Source organism: Protopterus annectens, chromosome 8.part0 (genome assembly GCF_019279795.1).
Source record: "Protopterus annectens isolate FY-2018-M chromosome 8.part0, PAN1.0, whole genome shotgun sequence".
Taxonomy (NCBI): domain Eukaryota; kingdom Metazoa; phylum Chordata; order Ceratodontiformes; family Protopteridae; genus Protopterus; species Protopterus annectens.
The window spans coordinates 1197844885-1197869281 of NC_056741.1; the positions used below are offsets into that span (position 1 = coordinate 1197844885).

The following is a 24397-nucleotide window of genomic DNA, read 5'->3' on the forward strand; positions in this document are numbered from 1 at the left end:
ACCAATGTAAATATATGCCCACATATGTATGCCCCCTCTATCACTACAGATTTAAACAGGAACAGATTAAGGCACTATGCCTTTTTAAGAAGATGGAAGAGGCAGTAATTGGAACCCCAGAAGCTTGCTATATGCCATAATTGTTGATTAGCAGCTGGTTCAAGCCCTACATTTCCTAAAGCTTCAAGAATTAGGAGTAAGGCTGAGCACCACATAATGGGACTCTTAATCTTCATTCTGCTTTCCATGCTCTTATGTATAAAACATTGTATTTAATTATTTATCCTTTGTTAACCAGGTTAGTTCACTGGGCTGAAGGCCCATTTTCAGTGGAGACCAGAGGAGGAAAGCTCCACAAACACGATAAAAAAGATGATGCCAAAAATAATACACATATATCATAACAAAACCAAGTTACATTGCAAGTTTAAAAACATAAAAAAGGGCAAGATAAAAAGACATGAATAACAAGAGTGATGTCTTGTAGACAATCATTAAAAGTATTGACAAAGCTCCACAAACACGATAAAAAAGATGATGCCAAAAAATAATAATACACATATATCATAACCATACCAAGTTACATTGCAAGTTTAGGAACATTAAAAAGGGCAAGATAAAGAGACATGTGAGTAACAACATTAGTGCCTTGTAGAAATCATTAAAAGTATGCATTCTGTGCATGTACAACAACAAAATGATAGAGGTAGAGTTGGTGGTACAAAACAGTAGAATAGTAAGTGGAGTGTAGAGAAAAGTGAAGAATAATCGAAGAGACAAAGAATAGCAAACAATGGCAGTTGTGTCAGTTATAGTGGGTGGAGTGGAAGGAGAGGGGGTAAAAACAGATAAGAGCGGAGAATAGGAAATGAGGAGGAAATAGTTGGAGTGGCCAGGGAAATAAGAAGTAAAATGGGGAGCAAAGATGGAAGGAAAGTTAAGTTTTTAAGAGTGCTCAGTTGTGTAGCTATGGATTCACAGGATTGTAAGTATATATAATACATGAAAGGAATAGTTCTGGTGTGGTAGTGGCAGATTAGGTGGGGAGGTGGCAGTTGCAGGAGGGGCAGTTGGCTAAGTATGTTTTCAGTTCTGTTTTGCATAGGAGCAAAGACTGGATATGTCGTATGTTAGATGGGAGTTTGTTCCAGGTTTGAGATATGGAGCATTTATAAAGTAACCTGCCTATAGTTTTGTTGGACTTGTAGGTGTTCGGTAGTGCTTGGTCAGTGCTTTGGAGAGATCATGTAGGTTTGTAGAGGGATAGGAGGGTGGACAGGGAGGGACAGTTTTCAGGTTTTTAGAAAAGAGAATGAGCAATTTGTAGCTGTGAAGGTTGGAGTAGTTGTGGGAACTCGAACCACTGACATTTTTTTAGTGCGAGGCAGTGATGAGATTTGTAAAGGAGATTACAGGCAAATCTGGCTATCTGGTTGTAAGTTTGTTCTAGTTTGGTTAGGAGATTTCTTTGGATTTGTGTGAATATAGGTAAAGCACAGAGTAGGCAGGGGAGAAGATAGGCTTGTGCAAGTGAGGTCCTAGAGGAGTTAGTAAAGAATTTTTTGTGTCTATACAGCAAACCTAATTTTTGATTGGTCTTTTTGATGGACTGTAGGATGTGATGGTCAAATTTCAGTTGGTCATCGATAGTGATTTCTAGAAGTTTTGCAGTGGAGTCTGCATAGATATTGGTGTTGTCAAGAGAAGAGAGACTGAAAGACATTTTAAAATGGAATAAAGATTTTGGGAGGTAAAGGAGGAGTATGGTTTTCTTTGGGTTAAGGATTAGTTGGTTGTCAGTTAGCCAGTGTTTGATGATATTAAACGAGGTCTGTGTGAGAGACGGTAGGTCAGTGAGGTTGTTAGAGATGGTGATAAGGGTAGGATCATCCATGTATTGGATTAGTGAAGATGAGTTACAGACAGAGCGAAAATTGTTAGTGAAAATATTAAAGAGAAAGGGGCCCAGGATGGATCCTTGGTGGACACCAGTTTGGATAGGTAAGAAGGGTGAGTAGGAAGTCTGCCATTTAAGAGGCTGATGTTGGTTATTGAGATAGCCGGAGAACCAAAGGATAGTGGAGGTGGAGAGGTTAAGTGCGGATAGTTTAGAAAGGAGTTTAGGGTGGGAGACAGTGTTGAAAAATTTAGAGACGTCAAGGAATGCACATGATATGAGTTTATTGTTGTCCCTTGCTTCTGCTACAGTCCAGATAAAAGATAGCAGGGCTGTGGATGTGCTGTGGTGTGATCTAAATCCATGCTGTGAGGGGGGTAAGGAGGTTTTCATGAAGTAAATAGGACATAAGTTACCTATGAATGCATTTCTCGAGAATTTTTGAGAGAGGGGAAATTATGGCTATTGGTAATTGATAGGTTCAGTGAAGTTACCTCCTTTGTGAAGTGGAATAATATAGAAGGATTTCCAGATCCCAGGCACTGAGGATTCTTTGATAGAATGGTTAATGAATTGAGATGGGATATGCTATAAAGTCAGAAGCAAGTTTAAGAAATTGTGGAGGTAAGTTATCAAAAGAGAGTGAACAAGGTTTCAGTTTTAGCAGACGGGGTTTGATATAGGCAGTTGAAACAGGTTTCAGGGAGAAGGCTGATTGGGGCTGGGTTGTTAAGGGAGTTAAAGGTAGTTTTTGACTATAGTCTGGGGGGGGGGTAATTTTCTGATATAGTCTATAGAGTAGTTATTTAGAAGAGTGGCAGTTTCAAGATTTTTTTTCAGGGAAGGGGTTGGGGGTACAGGGTTTACCAGGATGGACTATACTGTTGCCAACTGGTTGCCAACTGGCTTACTGACAGAACCCAGACTGTAAAAGTAGCCGACTCCAAATCCAGCTCCAGACAAGTGACAAGTGGAGTACCTCAGGGTTCAGTCCTGGGACCGCACTTGTTTGGCATTTACTTCTCTGAAGTACAAGACAACACTAAGGGACTCTGGCTAACAAAGTTCGCAGATGACTGCAAACTGGGAGCCATTACTGAATCCCCAAATGATGTGGATATTCTACAAAAGGGCCTTACAGAAACAGATGCTTGGTGCCAGAGCCATGGGCTCAAGCTTAATGCCAAGAAATGTATAGTTATCCCCTTTGGAAAAAAACATGTACCCATGAATTACCACATAGGTGGCAGTACACTAAACATTGAAAGTGTGATGAGAGACTTAGGGACATAGGTGGACAGTGGTCTCACCTTTGATAACCACAATGCCACAACAGTCAGGAAATCCTTCTGTGGCACCCCTCTTCACTAAGGGCTTTTCATCCAGAAAAAAGGAGGTCATTGTCCCAATGTACTCATTCCTCATTATACCCATTATAGAGTATAACGCCCCGTTTGGTATGTACCTCACAAGACATCTGCAACAGCTGGAAAGGCCGCAGAAATACCTCACTAAAAGAATCATAGGTCTAAAGCAGATGCCATATGCTGACCATCTAAAAAAAAAACTACAGCTATACTCTGTTGCATATTGTCTACTCAGAGGTGATCTCTGCTTAACATACAAGGCCATGCCAAACTCTGAGTTGTTGGACATGCTCCACTTAAAGAAATCCCAATCCTTCAGAGCCACATACTCCAGGGATCTAAACCTTGTCATCACAATGAGCAAAACATGCTGGAAGAATAGGTTCCTGGCCCAGAAACTCCCTATACTCTGTATTAGACTGCCCATACATGCCAAGCAGAGCACCTCATTGGCCCTGTTCAAAAGGAACCTTGACAACTGGATGGGAGATGGGAAATTCACCCCGGGGATCATGTCAGTCACCCTGCTTGACAGAGGTCCAGGGAAGTAAATATTGTGGGAAGAAATATCCAGGGAATTGTTATGGCTAGGCTTGCATAGGCCCTAGGGATGATAGCCTAGTACCAACCTATGAACCTATAAACCTATGTTCATACTGTGCTAAATTTTTTTGGGATTAGAAAACTGAGTGGATTGGGCTTTTTGATCTAATTTTGTTTTGTCCTGAATAATATGTTTTTTAGTAATGTTTCTGAGTTTTTTGTATCTAAGGAGGAGAGAAGGAGATTTTGACTTAGACTATTGTTTCCAGGTATTGCCTCTAAGTTTCATGGTGGAAAGAGTATCTTTGGAGAGCCAGGGGGTGGCATTTGGTTTGATTCTATTTTTCCTAATGGGAGCTATGACATTTAGTGTGTTTAGGAAAATTTTATTAAATTCAATAACTGTATAATTTAGAGGAAGGCTATACAGGTGAGACCAGTTTATCAGGCAGAGTTGGTATTTAAAAGTTTCTGCATTGAATTTGTACAGGTTATGGCACTGTCTATAGAGGTGGGTTTTTGGAGTTTGAGGAGGTAGCCTTAGTATCGAGATAGGGAGGTGGTCACTTATTGAGTATGGTAAGGTGGTAGGACTGTGGTACTGATTGGGGTTGTAAGTTAAGATCCAATCAAGAATGCAGGTGGAGTTTTTGTGTATGCGAGTGGGAGAAGAAATAAGTTGACTGAAGCCGTATAGGTTAATAGAGGAACTGGGGAGTTTGGGGGAGAGCTTATTCCAATCAATATTAACATCACCTAGTATGATCATTTCATATGATATATTTTGGAAGATCCAAGATAAGATATTTGCAAGGATTGGACTGTTTTTGCCAGGGGGTATGCAGATAGAAACTATGGCCAGTTTTTTTTATGAGGGTTGAGATGATAGTTAAGAAAGATAAGTTCTGCTGGGGAGACGTCTGAGAGTAGTAAGGAGAGGGGGAGAGGTTAAGTTGCTCTGAGTATAGGATGGCAACACCTCCCCTTTTTTAGAAAGTGTATCCTGCCAGAAGATGTTATATCCAGGAGGTAGAATTTTGGAATTTGTAATATGTGTTTTTAGTCAAGTTTCTGAGAGATTTAAAATGTGGGGAGAGTAGTGAGCAATCCAAGCATGAAATTCTGTTATTTTTGTTTCAAAGACTTTGTAGGTTTATAGAATAGAGTGATAGGTATTTAGGTGGAGAGGAGAGGGGTGGATACCTTGTGGGCTTGGCAGTGCTGGTAGTGATGATGGGAGGAGATGGACCAGTATTGGGGTGGATACCCCCATCTAGTAAAAGTCCAATAGGAAATAGTGTTAATTTGGTGAAAAAAGTAATGTAGTAGGCAAGGGATTTAAGTCTATATTTGGGAGAGTAGAGAGGAATGTTGAAATGTTTTAATTTATGAAGCTGAATGTAGGAGAAATTAAAGTGGGAGGGGGAGACAGGGGGCAGACTTAAATAGTAGGGCGACACAGTGAGGGTAAGAATGGGTGATGTTGAAGGGTGTAGTAGGATAGTTTAATAGGATGACAACTCAGAGAGGAGAAATAGGATGGGTGGTAAGAGGACGTAAAATAGCATGCTACCACCTTGTTTGTTTGACTTCAAAGGGATGTGGAAAATGAAATTTTTAATAGAGGGGTAGATTTTGTTAAGAGACAAATGTGTGTGCTTGTGTGTGTGTGTGTGTGTGTGTGTGTGTGTGTGTGTGTGTGTGTGTGTGTGTGTGTGTGTGTGTGTGTGTGTGTGTGTGTCACATTGTCTTTCCCACTCTGCATGCCTTATTTGTCCCACTGCTTTACTGCATATGGTATGCTTCTTACAGATTCATTGTACCAGCCACCTATTACTAGGTTATACTGTTATAGTTCTTGCTTACTGGGGCTTCTGTTACACATTTTCTCTATTTCCTCTTCCTTGATGTTGCAATGTTCATACGGATTGTTATGATATTGCTCTCTTCACATATACAGCACTGTAGTAACTTGCATATTCACGGCTCTGTATTTCACAAATATAACTTTGCATTGGTTTGCTTTGAGATGGACACTGGTGTCACTTGTTTGCATTTCATAACATTCAGCCGGTCAGTCTTTCACTTATTCTTTTTCACATCTTATCCCATAATTGCCTTTGCTTTCTTTTTTTCTAGAGCTGTTGTAGTGAACACATGTTCAACATGTTTTAGTGCTAGCATTGCATTTTGTAGCATAGTGCTTTTAATAGCATTTTAATTTAGTTTTAATAGTTTTGTATGACAACTATTATAGCTAGCTAGATAGAGATCTATATATGTATGTGTGTGTGTGTGTGTGTGTGTGTGTGTGGGTGTGTGTGTGTGTGTGTGTGTGTGTGTAGATATATATATGTATATATATATATGTATATATATATATATATATATATATATATATTGCTTTTTGCTTTTTTTTATAACATTGTACTTTGGATTACTATATTTTTAGATCTAGGTACTGATGATGCTAGAATACTGGTGAAGAACTACTAATAAAGAGGACAGACTAGTGATAAATGCTTGATGACTGCAGATCAGATGAACATTTTTATCATACCGTTTTATCACGACGTATTGTTTTATGCATGTATACACACATTCAGATACATAAACATACACATATGTTTATTTATATAAAGCAGGTGACTAGAATAATGTAACATTTATAGGAGGCTTTACAGTAAATGAATTGTAAAACCATATGTTAGGGGGTGACCACTACAGCATAAAATCCTGAAAAGCTGCCCTGCATGACTGTAGTGCACATCTGTCTTCATGCAGTATGCTGGCTAACCATTATATGAATTGTTATGAAACAGTTTGTGCAGATGCACAACACATGGATCATTGTGTAACATAATGCCACATGATGCTGACTTACAGATCAATGTATATCATTATTTTATCAAATAAAAATGTCCTTGAACAGCTCACCTTCATGGAGTAGAGGAATAAAACCCTGAGTATGGTCGGCATGATACGTGTTCTGTTAGCAGCCTGATTGCTGGCAGATGATAATGAGTGCTCAATGCCTAGTTGTCCATCCATGAGTGAGATGCATGTGTCTTGCTGCAGGCATAACATTTATGGCATGTAGTGCCAAGGGCCAGCCTAAAAGATTGCGCTGTTTAGCCACAACATAGTTTATGTGTGGAAGAAGGCACCCACCCAGAAACCAAGCACAGCAGAAACTGCACCCCACCTGCCAGCTAACAAATGTAGTGGCCAGGGGTAGAAGACAAAATCTGTCTGAATGCAAGATGACAGCCTTTGACCCCTGACTCTTGCCTCCTATACCTATTGTCCTCTGAAATTCTGAAGAATGCAGAATGAATGGGTCAGTGTGTGGTGTTGATATTTACACAGAATCTGAGGAGGGGGTGGCAAAATAGTATGAAATAAATAGGTAAAGTGTGACTTTGCCCTAATATTAGTTTAGAAAGCTGTGACTGAAACTATGCTGACTGAGCTATGTAAAGGTACCTCTTGTGAAGCATACATTGCCCAACTCTCATAGGAATTCTGCAGGGTTATTGTGTTATAATAATTCTAGCAAGTTTATTATTACCCTAGTGGGTTAGACAGGCTGTAAGGTAGGTGGTTACATTCTGGATAGAAAAGGATGTGGTGGGCATGGAATATGTTTTGTTGTTGTTTTCTTTATTTATGGTAAATGGCCTGTTAGTGAACATATACATCAACATGTATAGTTGGTGAATTCAAACAGAGCTGCATAGGGAGACCACAGACAGTAGTGCCTTACTAAAGGACATCTGCAATGACTCAAGCAATATGTATGATCTGCCGAACCTAAACAGATAAAAGCAAAACAAAAACATATCAAAAAATGTGTCTGAATTTTGCAACTCATTATACAAGAAGCAATCAGTCTGAGCAAGCTGGAAAGAAATCCATACCATTCTTTATCATGCATTAATATGATTCTGAGTCATTGTAAGTGAACTCTTAAATTGGTGATACTCTTTTTTTCCCCACTGTTAATACCAGAACAAGGCAGTTTTCAGGATGACTGTGATTCTAGGTGATTTTATTTTCATTTTTTGTCCCTGCTTCCTGTCAATCATCAGCCCCCTCCTAGATAAATAATCCATTCATTCCCCATCACCAGGGTGATGCTAGATCATCTGGACATTCATGAAGGGTGGTTCAGCTTTTTTACTTGATGGCTCTAACTCCATCCATGTGCTTGGCAAACATTCTCTTACATTAACAACTAGAATGATTAGAATCATCCACTGGAATGCATAACTTACCACAGTATGATGGTGTTTCCTTATAATATCTCCAAAATACACTTTCCTAACATATATTCTTTCAAATATATTGCAGCTTACAGCACTGAAACTCTGTATTTTCTTTGCTCTTGAATTCACTAAATGATAGCCATTAAGTTTCAGTCTTCCTATTTTTCAGGAAACTGCTGATTTGGTATAGTGGTATGTTGCTCTTACTGTAATGCATAGAGTTCTGGGTTCAAGACTTGACAGTGAAATGCATGGTGGTAACAACACTTTATTCTAGCAACTTTCCAAAATTATTCAAGCAGTGTTTAAAATGTGTCCCTGGTAAGTTCCTAGCCACCACCACTTGTGAGCTTTGTCCAGGTTTTTTGTGCTAAGAGTTGAAAGCTATGGTGAGAATTGAGAAGTGAGAACTGAATTTGTATTCCCCCATTATTGGCTTTGTCCAGGTTTTTTGTGATAAGAAGTTGAGAGCTATGGTGAGAAGTGAGAACTGAATTCACTAAATAATAGCCATTAAGTTTCAGTCTTCCTATTTTTCAGAAAACCGCTGATTTGGCAAAGTGGTATGTTGCTCTGACTGTAGTACATTGTGTCCTGGGTTCAAGACTTGCCAGTGAAATGCATGGTGGCAGTACAACATTTTATTCTAGCAAATTTCCAAAATTATACAAGCAATGTTTAAAATGTGTCCCTGTTTTTTGACCTTTTGTCCCCCCCAAAACTGAAATTGAAAATAAGTGCAAGAAGCTGTGCAAGATGCCTATGGCTTGCACTACAGTCATTTTATTTATAGTATGGGTGTGGGAGTAGACTTTTATGATGGAAATGTTTTGAATTGGGCAGATTTGTCATTACTGGTTCATGCATTTTGTTTCATCACCTACAGTACAGCCTACTGGAAAAATATTCAAACAATAAATGTAAAATGCACTCTGTCTAACAAGTGTGCTTTATTATACAAGGAATATAACTTAAAGTCAGGAAGGTGCATCAAAGAAAAGAACACATGTATGTTTCTTGTTTTGTGTGCAAGGGGCCAATGATTTTAAAACAGTCCAAAGGTAATCTTTATCCACCACTGGCCAGATGCATTTTCTTTGGATGTGGTGTGGGTTTCAATGCTGTTTCAATGAATGTGAGTTTCAAGGGCAGAGAAGTTTTAATGCTAAGTCTATTTTCATTGTGAGACAGTATTGCTTTGTTTAGCAGATGTCTGTTAGTGTTTCTGCATTGTTGTGCTGCAAAATGTAAAAATAAAATCATTGTAGAAGTAAAGCATTATGCACACATTAGTGTTTATGGTAAATGGGGTGAAAGAGGCAGGTAATGGGACATTGGAATGGCTGCAGGGCAACTCTGGTGCCATATTTTGCTTGTCTGTTCTTCAGTTTGCATTTGAAAGTTGGTATCCCACAATTCCATTGGAGTGGATGGGGTTATGTAATTATGTATGAAAATCATATGTTAATCAGCATACAGATTTCTACCTATTTTTTGTGGGCCTTATCCAGATTTTTGATGTTTCCAAGTTGAGAGGTATGGGAGTAGCAGATAGTAAGGATGAAAAGAGTAGATGTGCTGAATGAGAGAGTAGATATGAGTGTGATGGGTGTGGGGGTGTGTATAGTGAATTTAGCTAGAAGATGGTGTAGAGAAGTGAGGATATCTTAACAAGAGTAGTCAGAGGGGAAAGCTGAGTTACCCTACTATGACTGGGTAGAAATAGGAGGGTGAGATTTGAGGAAAGAGGATAGGACTTAGGAAGTGGAAGGGAATGTGTAGATGGTGCTGAAGGATGTTATTATTGGATATGGGAGGGTCTTTGTAAAGGAGGTTACCTATAAAATCAGAGTATGCAGTGGTGGGTGGGAATTGGGGCAGGGTAGGGGAGCGGAGTGAGCCTGTAGGGCGAACAGAGTGGAATGAGCCAAGCAAGGTATGTGCAATTAAAAAATAAACTAGCAGTTGCTCTGAAGTCACATCTAAAATGTTAGTCCTTCTTGTGTTGCTAATGCTTTTTTTCTTTAAAAAGTAGTGAGAGTCCTTTTAATTTCACCAGTTGGATGTCCTAAGAAATTGCCTTGTCTGAGGGCTGTGACTGAATGAGTCAGCTATTGTTAACTCGGAGACAGACTGGGAGGGTAGTGGGGATAAATCACATAGAAGAAAAAAATCAGGCTTAAATTCTTTACACCTTCTTGTTCCAAGAATATCACTAATAAGATAGGAAGTTTACAAACTTAATACTCTCATTTGTTGGTGCTAGGATAGAAAACAAGTTAAAGGACACTAAGTTCTCATTTGCCTGATTTAGAAACTATTCAACAGTTCTGTCTTTAGTCTACATTGTCTTCATATTAAATGTTCTACACATAGTATATATTCTGAAAATATCTAGCAGTATGTCCTATCTACCTGGGTAAGAAAAAAATACCTAACTAACATCTATTTACAGGTACACCTTTTTCTTAGTTGCCTAGAATACCTATTTGATATTGATAATCTCAAGCACACAACAATTTTCAGTGGATTTTGTTAGACCTATCTGCTGACAAAAAAATCCGTGATACTCTGATGTTTGAATAGCCAACCTCATGGTTTATTTAGGGGGTGGGAGTCATTGTAAGTTTATGCAACAAGAAATGCCTTACATAACACTCGGGATGATGAAAAATCCAGCCATGATCTAGGAGCAGCTTATGAAATCTACATCTTACTCAGAGAAGAAGGCATAAGGGTCAGTTGCCCTGGGACAAAAGCAGATATATTGTTTTTTATATATATATATATATATATATATATATATATATATATATATATATATATATAGGCAAAAAGCACGTGTAAAAACTGGGAACTGCAAAAAACACACATGTTACCCTTGAACCTGTGGCAATCCATAAAGTATCGGTATCCCACCATCTATATGCATGACAGAACATGAGGAAAACAGACCTGCTGTCACCTGCACAAAGCATAATATGTGATACTAATAGGGGACAGTGGAGACACATTCTGAATAAGAAAACAGGAATATGCATCAAGTGCCCAGTCACTCAGCTAGAGTTTCCTGCAGCGGGGACACATGTCAACATTATTGGTGTCCATGTGTACAAAAATCCATACTGGAGACACAACTCTGCTACATAAAGCATAGATAGAAATACAACTTCTGCAGAAAACACATTGATAAAAAAAAAATCATGCTACCAACGAGGATCAGTGAAATCCAGCCTCATATCCAGGATTATAGGCAGCACATCTACTGTGTAGAAAATAGAGATGTAAAGCTATCAATCCAAGTTTATTAAGGGGTATGCAGGCATCAGATAATTGGATAATACTAGGCAGAGTTAAGAAAATAAAAGAAATGGCATATCTTATTCCAATTTCCATATAAGTCAATATATGACTGAGATATCAAAAAAAAAAAAAGAATACCATAGGATACCAAAGCAGGTAGAAGTTGCAAGGCCCAGTAACTAGGACTTATTCATATATACCTACTCAGGGTATGATGTTTTATTCTGTCTTTTCAATGATATCTAACCAGTCTTTATGAATAATATCTAATTAAAAAAATACCAAGCTAAGAAAACAACCTTCTGAAACAAAATATGTGCAACCACAACATTATTGCCAAAACGGCTTAACTTCCTGTTTATTAATATATAAGCCACATTCTTAGTTTTTTTTCTTAAAGGTAGCAGTTAATACACATGGTTTTGAATTAATTCAGAAGATATTCTAAGTTATCCATTTTATGAGCACAGCAAAGGAATTACTAATGTATTTTGATATGCTACTTGTCATGTAGGACCCATAAGAACAGCTTCCATGACAAAGATGAATCAAAAAGTATAGCAGTCACTGAAAATACTTGCCAAATTCCTCTAGCCATAAATACAGAAGAACCAAGATCTCCATTAATTAAAGTTATATTTGAAAGCATGGCTTGAATTATTACATGATGAGTTGTCAAAAGAGCTGTTATCAAACCCTGTTTGTTTTGTTAAGTACTAATCATTAACTGCATCTGAACCGAATATGAAAGCTGCACTGTTGCTCAACCTTTTTCCAGCCTTGAGTTGACATGGGAGCATTCAATCCCAAGTCTAAATGTTTTGCTGTCAGCAAAGTGACACTTGACAGTGTAGCTATCCAATATGTCCGATACAGATGTCCTTTTACCAGTGTTTAAATCATATTCCAAAGCTACAGATTTTTGACATGAAAAATCCTATATTAAAACACATTCCAAAGCTACAGATTTCTGACATGAAAAATGCTATCACAAGATATCAGATAGACTGTATACAAGTCCATTGAGTATATTCAGTAAGCTATTTTGGGGAATAATGAAAATGAACAAAACCATTTATTACCCACAACATAGTCTGTTTAGATCTTTCTGGGAGACACTGCAAAATATTCTCCTTAATTTAAGCTTCAACCTTAAAAATATTTATTAGGCAGCAGTTTGTAATCACACTTTGTTAATGAAATAGCCCTCCAGTTTTCTATATTTTATTTTTATTACTTCCTCCATAAGAATTTAAGTACTCATTCTTTCTTTTGTATAGAGTATCATTCAGTAAGTATTTTAGGCAAAATACATATTTACCAGCTCTTCAAACCTATATAGCATGCAAAACAAATGCAATCAGACATTTGAGCACTGTGACTGGTAAATTCTTAAAAAAATATGTTGTATTTCTGCATTAGTTATGCTTCTATCAATTACTTTCACCTGTTTAGCATCCACACTGCACTCTAGGGCTAAATTCCCAGCTACAGGATTAGTTATTAGCTATACCATTTTCTTAAACTCCTTTTGTAAAATCTGTTGTAGATATCACAGCAACAGCCTATCCCCACAACCTTTTATCATCAGTTAATGTTATTATTTCAAAGACATGCACTATACCATTCCTTTATTTTCATCATATGCATTTCTTAAACTTTCTGAACAATTTTCTTGGTTTCAGTCTCATAACCTACCCTAGTACTTCAATCCACATTATCTCTTTAATTTGTCTATATGCTTTCCCCTTTGCCAACCTTCTCCTCCATCAAGTCTCACTAAGCAATATACTTTTAAGGCTGCCCCCTAGTCTAACCAATTCATACAAAAACATCTCATGTATAGGTTACCCTTCCAAACCCTATCCAGGCACTTTCCAATGGACCCTTGTATTTTATGATTCCGTATTCTGGGGTCCATAGTATCTTCTATGTTTATTTTTTTCAGTTATATTTTAAAGGGACATATACGTAAAAATCAACTGCCAATCATTAGCGGACCGGAGTTCCGCTGTGGCGACCCCTAACGGGGAAAAAGACAAAAGATACAAAAAATTTTAAAGGGACATATGGTCAGAAAAAAATAGTCTGATAATTCTGTACAATTTTCTTTCAGCCTCTAAGATCAATTAATAAGACAACTTCTTAGGGCTAAATGATCCCTGAAGTATGTTGGGACTAAAGGACTCAACACATACAGTGCTGAAAAAATATTTTTTTATTATTAATCTGTCTTTTCTTCCTGGCATCTGTGCATACATCATAATTGAACCCCCCACATAAGGTAATACATTTTTATTATATAATTTGCTGAAAAAATATTTTTTATTACTAATCTGTCTTTTCTTCCTGGCATCCATGCATACATCATAATTGAACGCTCCCCCCCCACATAAGGTAATAATTTCTTATTATATAATTTATTAGAGTCTTCCAAACAAAATTCTACTCATGATGAATGCTTAAGAGAGGCATAAGGTGTTTTATCTCACCATTCCTTCCTTCTTTATGGTCTAAGTATGATGCTCTATCCCTGCAAAAGCTACATAATGAGGTACAACTTACACATTGTTGTTTTAATTAAAATGCCCATGCCTGAACATTCCTCACTACCATTTGACCTAAAAAGGGTAAATATGCTTCAGTTTCAGCTTTTTAATGACCACTGAACTTTCTGACATGTTGTAGCAGCATTATATCACCCAGAAATGCACTGCATTCTTTATTTAATATTTTAATATTAATCTTTTTTCTGCTTATTTTTTCTCTTTCATGTATGTTTTCACCTATGTCCGGCATCAAACCCACTAATTTCCCAGCTACTTTGTCTAGAATCATTTTCTAATACTGAAAACATGTTTTACACCTCAATTTCAAATGCATTTTCTAAGGAATTCATTTTTTTAGTTCTCAGTCCTTTCTTCCTATAGTTGTTCAGTATTTAAATACTCTACAACTAATAAATACTCTGTATAATGATATTATTTTAGGGGCAATCAACCAAAAAGTTGACCACAACTTGTACAAATTTTTAAAAATAAATTTGCTTTGTTTGACCCACCACAGTCAGTGAAAACCTCTGTGGGCGATTAAGATTTACATGGCCAAGATGTTCACACCCAGCCAGATTTTAAGCTGCCATACCTTCTTGATAACAAATCTAGTATTTTTACATTCAGTTTGTTTTCAGTATGATTGAAGGTACCATTTTTAATATATGGGTCTTCCCAGCCCCCCTTTCATAGATCTAATCATTCTTTCAACTATGTGAAATTTACAGCAGTACACAATTTACTTAGTTCAGTAATACTGTCCTTCTCTTCCAAGCACATTTCTATAAATAGTTAAACTTTGTGACTATTGTTTTGATGTAAGTCATACAAGGCAATTTTATTTCAGAGTGCCCAGCCTCTTCTTTGCTCGTATTTTGTGCAGACCTTTGAAAATATTGCTTAATTCTCTAAGATGAAGTCATACATAGGTTTGTTTTGAAACTGAACAAGCACTCTATGGAGTGAAATTGTATTCTCCAAAACTGGTAATGATCCATGGGGACTGTTATTCACTTCAGAATCTGAAATCCAAACAAAAAAGCACTGTTAATCTAACCAAACTTCTATTCACATATCTTGTTGCATGTGTGAGTCACCTGCACACTTCACTGCTTTCACAAATGTTCTTGGCTGCATTTACTGCAAAACTTGTAGAAATCATGTTCCTGTGAGAAGTGAGACCTTTACTTTCCATAAGTTTGGAGTAGAAAACAAAGGAATTACAGTGTCAGCATTCTGTGTATTTAACTTAGCAGAAGTACCCTTCAAATAATCTGTAGTGCTAATACTTTCATCTATGTTGCTCCGTCATGCTCCATAATGCTTCATTACCAGTACTGGAGATGCCAGCTTCCAAATCATGTATTTTAAGTAATATGTCAGTTAACAAACTTCTTCCTGCAATGTGGTGACAATAACAGCATTCCTTTAGTTGTAGGAACTCTTGATGATTGTACTGAACATCATCCCTTAGATTAAGTAAAGCAAAATTTGTCACTGCTGCCAAATATGATAACTTTAAAATGTATTACCAAACTTACAGTTATTTGCATTTATTTAAATTCAAAGGAAAAAAACCAGAAAGGATTCTGTACACATATTTACATATATAAAGATATTTACAATATTGTCTTTACTCTTTTCATCATCCTGATTTTCCACCATTCCATCCCTTAGTCTGCAATCATGGTATACTACAAGTGCGTGCATGGCATGAACTCGTGGCTGGTCTGCTCATTGCCACTTGCTCAAAGCAGCAAGTGTTCAACCTCCTAGTAGCCAAGTCCAGCTACATGCACTCCTCTATCTGTCCAGACACCTACCATTAATCTTAGTTGTCCCACTCACTCCCTATCCCTAATCCCCAGCTTCACTCCCTAACCCTAAATCTCCCAGTCAGTACTTAACCATAACCACAGACTACACTTCCTAACCTTAATAGGTTCATAGGTTCATAGGTTCATACTAGGCTACCTGCCCTAGGGCATTTATAAGCCTAGCCAGAATGTGTTTGGCTTTTGCCACCCATTTTAAATTTATTTTGCTATGCCCTTTTAGGTTTTGGGAGAACTCACATTAGAGACTTCATACTTTGAGTCCCACTTCCAAGATCCACAGTGACACAGTCAGGACCTAAACCTGTCCACCGTAATGCTAAAGGTCCTGGACAGTTCTGAACCTTAATCACAAACCCTGTTCCCTAACCCTAGTGCTAAATTCCAGAATTTCCCCAAGTCATTATGACTACTATGCCAGACCTCCCCTGAAAAATAGAATATACCTAGTGGAACTAACTAATTTCAGAAAAAGTAAATTAAATAAATACTTTTCAGACTTAAAGTGGGTGTCAATTATTTAAAGTGCTGCTCTGACATGCAATGCTGCTAATAAACTATAACTATACCAACACAGCACAAGCAGCTCTTCTGACCATTTCTCTACTATACAATTCTTCTTTAGAGCAAGACAGGACCTTATGAACTACTAGAAAGTAACCACACTATGGAAAAGTCTTCCTTTGTGGCTCCTTCACAAGATACTTAGGTTTGGCAGTTAAAATTTAATATAATAAAGCTTTTTGACATACCAGACTGATTCTAGGCAGTCCCAGCCAATGGGGAGAACTCACATTAGAGACTTCATACTTTGAGTCCCACTTCCAAGATCCACAGTGACACAGTCAGGACCTAAACCCGTCCACAGTGTCATTTCATCAGATGAAGCAACTAGTGTAGTTATGAAAGCGCTAACCATTTTTATTTTTTTTCTATATATATTTTTTGGTTTGAATAAATGTATGTTTGTGTGCTAACCTGGTGCATTTTATTTTATTTTATTTTAGTTTTAAAGGTTGCAAGGGAAGTATTACATGTAAGGACACCCTGTTCCACACACTGGCAATACACTAGGTTAAGTACCTGTCACACCATTTGGTTATGTTGGTGCCATAGTATATGTTAGTTCTGTGGTTGAGGTGCATGCTTTACCAGTAGATCTGTTTAGATGAAGGGGTTCAAAGTGCACTGCACCATTCATATAATGGATGACTAGGCAGAAATGACCCCTCAGGAGTTCATATTATATTGAGTAGAAGGAGTCAGGCAGAGATAACCCCTCAGGGATACATATTATATTGAGTAGAAGCAACTAGGCAGAGATGACCCCTTAGGGGTTCATATTATATTGAATAGAAGTGGTTAGGCACAGATGACCCCTCAGGGGTTCATATTATATTGAGTAGAAGGGGCATGGCTTTTAATCTATCAGAACAGCTAAGGATATTGAGACTAGGAATCTTTCTGGTAAGGAAACATTGACATCTCTCAAGATGGTTCACTTGCTTAAAGATGTACATGCCAGAGGGAGCAGTGTATTCAAAGATGGGCTTAATAACTGAAGAATAATGTGGGACTATAACTTCTTGGAACCTTTGTAAAGATATCACAAAGGGTACAGTGTGCAAAGCTGGAAGATTTTTTAACCACCACAGAGAAATGGCAGTCAGAAGAGAGTCTATTGTTAGCAAAGGCACTAAAGTCACTCATGACTGTCTCAGATCTAAGTGGAACATTATCTATATGGTAAGCAGTAGTAATGCTAGATTTGCCAAAAGAATTTATACTGCATTTATAAGCATGGAGGGTAAGCCCATGATTAATGCACCAAGTATTTTTTGGTTCAATCCTTACTGGCAATTTGAGTATCAGAATGGGATTCGATAACAGACTTCAGCCATAGTGCATTGATATCAGCTTTCATACCAGACAAGTATATACTAAAGGGGTGAGGACAAAGCCATTTAGAACACTGCCAGTGATATTCTTCTGTTCAGAGAAAACACTCATGACCTTAACACTATGGGTTCTGTCACATAGTTGCATATCCACTGAACTATGCATGGATTCATTTTGAGTTGGGAGAGTTTGTCAGTAATCCCAGCATGAAGGATGGTGTCAGGGGCTTTTGCAACACAGGCAGGATGCATACTAGAATATGTTAATGAAATCCCCTATGAGACCTCAAATGACAATGCTTTGAGGAATCACAACAAAAAACAGAAATTTCCAAAATTTCAAAAGGGGCAAAATTTCCAACTGTAAATATGTTTTGAATTGGGACAAGCCCCCCAACATGGAAAGCAAGCCCTCTAAACTCACACATGTATATACGTAAGCTCCAAGGTTTCACAAAAATGAAGAAAGTAGAAATCTCCCAAAAGGAAGCAATTATTGCCACTATGATTTGTACTATCAGTAATTTTCTATGGAAAACAGAGATCCTTGTTCTGTTCATCAGCATCTTGTGATTTTGGGCTACTGACATTCAAGAAATTTTAATTCTTGGCAATCTACAGATATAGCAGTTAAATAACTGTTAATCATAATTGCCTTTTCTGAATTCTAGAGTATAAGTAACTGTTCTCTAAAAGTAATTACATCCAAAAAATGAATTTAACTCCAGTGGTACTTGTAAGTAATATCCATGTGTAACTATTTGTACATGGACATAAAAAGGGTTGCATAAATCAGAGCCATAGCAATTCTGATGGAAACATCAGTCTTATGTCTAAAATATTGACCATTAAAACAATAAAACTATTAGCTAAAACAATGTCAAGCATTTCTGATGATGTCCTTAATAGAAAAGTCACACAGAAGTGTTCAAGCCCAATATTCTTTTTGGATAACTGACTATAAAGCTTGAATGTTCATGACTTTGATGGTGGTTATGTTTTTTTTATTTTTCTTTTTTAGTAGTTTTAGTTTTCTGCATACTGCCTATTTTTAAACCTATATGATATATCCAGGTTTGCTGTCAGTTTATGGCTCTTGACAGCTTAAACCAAACACATCTCCTCAGAGGCTAAAAATTCTACAGCTCTCTTCTCTGCATGCTGTCATATCAAAAGAACCTCAAGCATATTTGATATGCCTTGTTATAAAAATATTTATATAATAAAAAATATACTTTATTTTAAACAAGTTCTTTTGTCTATTAACTAGGAATGCAGAAGGGTAGTATCCTTCAAGGTTAACAGATCCCTTCATTAGTCTAGATTTTTCAAATAGCTGAATGTATGGAGAAACTATTGACCCCTCATAGCCTGATAAAACATTTGGTTAACTGCTTTCTTACTCAGAAACTGATTAATTATTAAGATGTGAACTCTTTAGAACATTTGTTGAAATAGAATTTATAACAATTGCAATACAATTTTGATGCATAGCCCCTCATACTAATTATTTGAAATGGGAACCCTAAGCTATTATATCTGCACATGCACAAGGAGCACTGGTGAATGTATTAAGTTGCCTTGTTAGATTACTGCATGTTTGTATGTATGTGATACATACTACGACTGACATTGCTTATTATCTGCAGCCATGGAATCATTCCTATTAGATGTGTTGTAAATTAATCATCCTGATTATAATGGCATAATTCTTCTACTGTAGTTCAACTGAATAAGGCCCGGTGCTCTAGTTTAGTGATAATCCATGACTAGTTGTGGTTAATCCTTAGATTATCCACAGCTGGTGTGGTATGGTATGATTATGAGGGTGAAGCTCAAATGAACAAACGAAAAAACACTCATAGGAAACAAGCATCACTCACACTTATGAGCAGTGTTTCTATAATATAACTTTATTATCAAAAAAATACTTCCATTTTGTAAATAGCAGAGTTTTATATGTGAATGCTGTAGCAACTGGGGACATCATTCTAGTGTACAGCATGTGTATAAAAAGTGTACATTCTCACATTTGTACCGTATATTAGGGTACTGCACTTTCCTCTTTTCTTCCTTTCGGGCCTCATGAGTAAACATATACCCTATACTATTTATTTAAGGACACTTATGGACTCCTGTCATCCCAATGTGAGTTAAGAATTTATAATGCTTCTTTATTTTTATTTTATTTTGTGCCTTTACTGAGTGTGGAAGTTTATATCTTGTGCTTTTAATACTTACAAATTCATGGATTTATTTTCTTTTTAGTTTGTTTATTCTGCTGGACTTATTATTGGGTAATGGTAGGTTTAAAATGGGCACACTGATTGCTTTGCCCAGTCAGTGTCCATGTTCTTCAATGACAATGTTTTCCTTATATAATGAGACTTGATCAAGCTAACAAAATGCATTAGATAGATGACCTTATTAATGTCTGCTAAAATGCATTTGTGTTGTTTGTGTTGCCTTACAGAACTTTTTCCAGGAAGCCTTCAATGTCTAGAAGTCCCAGTAATTTCTGAATCTTTATGTCATAACTTATATCCTGGAAAAATAACCAAAAACATGTTCTGTGCTGGTTACCTCGATGGAGGAAAAGACTCATGTCAGGTAAAGTTCTTGTCACAGTAATAGCTTACAAAAGACTGTAACAAAAACAGACAGTTACAAAATGGTGGCGCATATAATTAATATTGCTGCAAATGTTAAATAAGCCTGTCAGACCTTCACTGTACTGCAAAGATCATGAGTACTTCCTGTCTCTGCTCCATTTTCTCAGTCATTCAGATAATAGTAATTAATCCATTTTTACCTCAGACTATGCCTAGCTTTTTATTTCCATTCTTTCTGCTAGTATGTTATTCTGTGGGTTCCTCTCTAACTTGGACAGATATGTTTTCAGACTTCACTGACTTTGATGATTCCACATATTTTGTAGGCAGCGATGTGCAGTCATGGGGTAAGTTAATTTGCAACTTTGGGCTGAAGCTGATTGCCATGACTATCCTAGTTGCCTACCACTTTTAATTTCTGACTTTACATTCTGTGAAAACTGATGTACAATGAGTAGGTTAAGGATGACAGGATACTGATACACGTCGGACAGGTGCGTCTTCTGATGTTGTATGATACAGCTTGTTGGATAGTACTGTGGTTACTCAGGCTGCAGTTGTCCATTAGAATACCTCTCAACTGTCCAAATTTTCACAGAATGTACCTCATTCTTTGCCTGTTTCTTCTAAAATTGTGTTTTTTCCTGACAAATCACTGGCAAATCATTGAAGACTGAATTCAGGAACTAATGGCAGACATTTGACTTTCAGACTTCATATCCTTCAGAAAATTAATGCTAATGCAAAACCTGCCTGTTTATCAACTCACTAAATTTGTAAGAGCAATATTTAAAAAGTGAGCATATTTTTGGGTCTTTGTCTCCCCATTATTTGTGGCTTTCTCCAGATTTCTTGCTGTATGAGGTTGAGAGGTATGACTCCTAGTGATACCCACCTTTGAAAGGGATTAGCTTTACTGAGGTCTAGGAGATATATAACATAGGTACGTGTGTGTGTGTGTGTGTGTGTGTGTGTGTGTGTGTGTGTGTGTGTGTGTGTGTGTGTGTGTGTGTATGTGTGTGTGTGTGTGTGTGTGTGTGTGTGTTTGCGTGCGTGCAAGCATGTGTGCGTGTGTGCGTGTGTGTGTGTTTGTGTGTGTATCTCTCTCTCTATATAAAGTTTTTGAAAACTCTATCATATTGTCTTGGAATTTCGAGTTTCTGAAAACTCAAGCTTTTGAAGGGGACCCATATATCCCTATATATACATATTTATCTCTATGGGTCTACTTCATATGACTGAAATTTCATTTGACTGAATTTCATTTGCTCGAGACCATAACACCGAATTTTCAAAATACTGAAAACTCATTTGACTGCATCTTATTATAGTGAATTGTAAGCTATAGACATGATGTGGGTTTCTCTTCTTCTGTGACTTGCTTGTGATAAAAAGAATTACTGTAACTTATAGTGCTGATTGTCAGAATACTGATAGTCATGTAGAAAGTAGTGCTGTAGTGTTTTTAAATGTTGGTATGTCTGTTTACATTTTTATGGGAAGTGTCTCAAGTAATATGGTGGATGTTTTGTACATTCCCAGCAGTAGTGGCAGCGTGTAGACTACTGTAAGGTAAGTAAAAGGTATATGCCCTTTTCCCCACTGTAGTGCGATCATGGAGATAGTATATATACTTTGGGGGGTGTGGGGTGCGTAGCCCCCACCTAGTTTGATTTTACATCGTCTGGTTTCTGTTAAGAGGGTATGTAAGTCATTTTTAAGTTCTGGAAAGAGTTAGTCATTGGTGTTCTAAGTGTACATGTATGTGGTTTACAAGATAGTACTTTGAATTTTAGCATTGTTATAAGTTTCAGTCAAGTGAGTTTTCAGTATTTTGAAAATTAGGTATTTTGGTCTCGGTCAAATGAAGGTCAGTCAAATGAAATTTCAGTCATGTGAAGTAGACTCATATATGTTTATATATATATATATATATATATATATATATATATATATATATACATATATGTGTGTGTATGTGTGTGTGTGTGTGTATATATATATATATATATATATATATATATATATATATATATATATATATATATACATACACACACACACACACACACACACACACACACACACACACACACACACACACACACACACACACACACCGACACACACACACACTTAAAAGCTGCATTTGTTTTTAAACTGCAGGTTGTTTCCCAAGGATTCACACTCTGATCCTGTCCAGAGTAATTCAGTTTTATGACGTTTCCACAGTATTGACAGAGAATGACAGTATTGATGCTACGTAAATGCAAGGGCTGCTTTGCAAAGATAGCTTTCCTTGAATGAAATTAATTGTTCTGACACTCATCCAGTCTATTTGTGGTGCTTTGTCTATAGAATCTGCAGAGTGTTTTGTTCTTTCCCTTCTTAAGCATAACTATATCTCTCAACTGGCCCTGATTTCAAAGAATGTTAATGATTTTGGCTCATATTTTGCCCTGTGCCTCATACATTTTTGATTTTCTGATAAAGAGTCAGTCAATATTGCAAACATTGGTGTTTCATACTTGTTATTGTCCAAAACTGCATGTTGATACAAAATCCATTGTTTTCTATTATTTTAAGTGAATTACAGCAATATTTAAAAATTGTTCCTGATTTTGAGCCTTTGTCTAATTATTTTTGACTTTGTCCAGAATTTTTGCAGAAAGAAGTTGAATGGTATAAATGTAACCATCTGCAAGAGATAATGAGTGTAGTGAGTTAGGCTGTTTCTCAAGGATAAAGAGGTTTATTTTAAGGTGTTTCAGGCTGATTCTTAAAGATACCTTCTCTACAAAGGGCAGATTATTCTCATGTTACAGTAATTTAACAGGAATTATGTTGAGACCTTGGTACTTTCTACGTGTTACAGACTACCAAAAAGGATTGCCTGTCCTAGGGTAATGAATGTCTCCCAGCAGCACATATCTTTACAAGGATCAGCTTTGCTAAAGCTGACACCAACTGTTGGTGGTACACATCTTTCACTGGAAAAGCCTGTTTCAAAGCTTTTGTGGATAATAAGGAATGTGGATATTTAGGTTTTATTTAACTGATTTGTTTTTTAATTTTATTTTATGTATATGTTAACTGCACAAACCCACTGGAGACTAGTGTCCCTTTTCAGAGTGGTTTAATGACTTGGTGAATAAGATACCAGGCAAATAAAAGTGAAAGTAATGAAAGCCTACATCTTGGATTACAGTGTGCTTCTTATTTACAGTTTAGAGCATTCATCCTCAGTGTTAATTGCCAGATTGTTGAGTTTGATGTAAGCCTTGGGTACTGTAAGCTGTAGCATTAATATCTTTACAGGAGTCATGATCAGTGCTGAATATGTGGTCATGAATCTAATAGTAATGTGGACTGTCACAAAAGTTGAAGTAAAAATATTCCTGTATCTTTAGCATATAGAACTGTGGCATTAACAGGCAAACCTTTGATCTGGTAATTGGTCTGTTTTAAAGTATGCATTGAGACATGCTTCAGAGTGCAATATAAACTAATGAGATTGTCCTGGTTTTCACACAGCGTGACTCTGGAGGACCGTTGGTATGTAATGGAGAACTCTGGGGAGTTGTGTCATGGGGTGAAGGCTGTGCTCTACCAAATCTACCAGGTGTCTACACCAAGGTCTGCAACTATTTGTTCTGGATTGATGAAGTAATGTCTACTGAATAGGACTTTCTTCTTAGATATTATTTCTAACAGTGTTAAAGGAATTGATTGTTTCTGACCATGTTCTTGCTGAGAAGACATCAATGTTGAGATCACATTTTTATCTTCTGTTTAGATATGTTTGCAGCTGAGATACGTTAGCGATAACAAATACCTAATCCCATAGTTTTGTGTTATCACCTAAAATGTAGTGTCATTTGTTTTACTGTACTGCACCATCTCATATAGTTAAGCAATTGGTAGGTATCTCTGTAAATCAATAATTTATAAGATGCTGTTATTTTCTGCTTGCATATGTCATAATTAGAAAGCTTCCGAAATCACATTTAAAAGTGAAATGCAAATCAATGTCTCATTTTGGGAACACAAATATTAAATAAATATTCATCCTTACAACAATTTGAATGCATGAGTACTTCTGTTTTTAGAGTAAACTATGTT

The 24397-nt window shown here is 36.9% G+C and overlaps 1 protein-coding gene across 1 annotated transcript in view; it reads left to right on the plus strand.

Annotated features, from left to right (window-relative positions):
- Window positions 1-23959, plus strand: part of LOC122808430 (trypsin-like) — a 91938-nt gene extending 67979 nt beyond the window's left edge. The window contains exons 4-5 of the mRNA XM_044079392.1: window positions 20137-20273; window positions 23810-23959. Coding sequence (XP_043935327.1) covers window positions 20137-20273; window positions 23810-23959 — 287 coding nt within the window. The remainder of the gene's footprint in view (window positions 1-20136; window positions 20274-23809) is intronic.
- The last annotated feature ends 438 nt before the right edge of the window (window positions 23960-24397 follow it).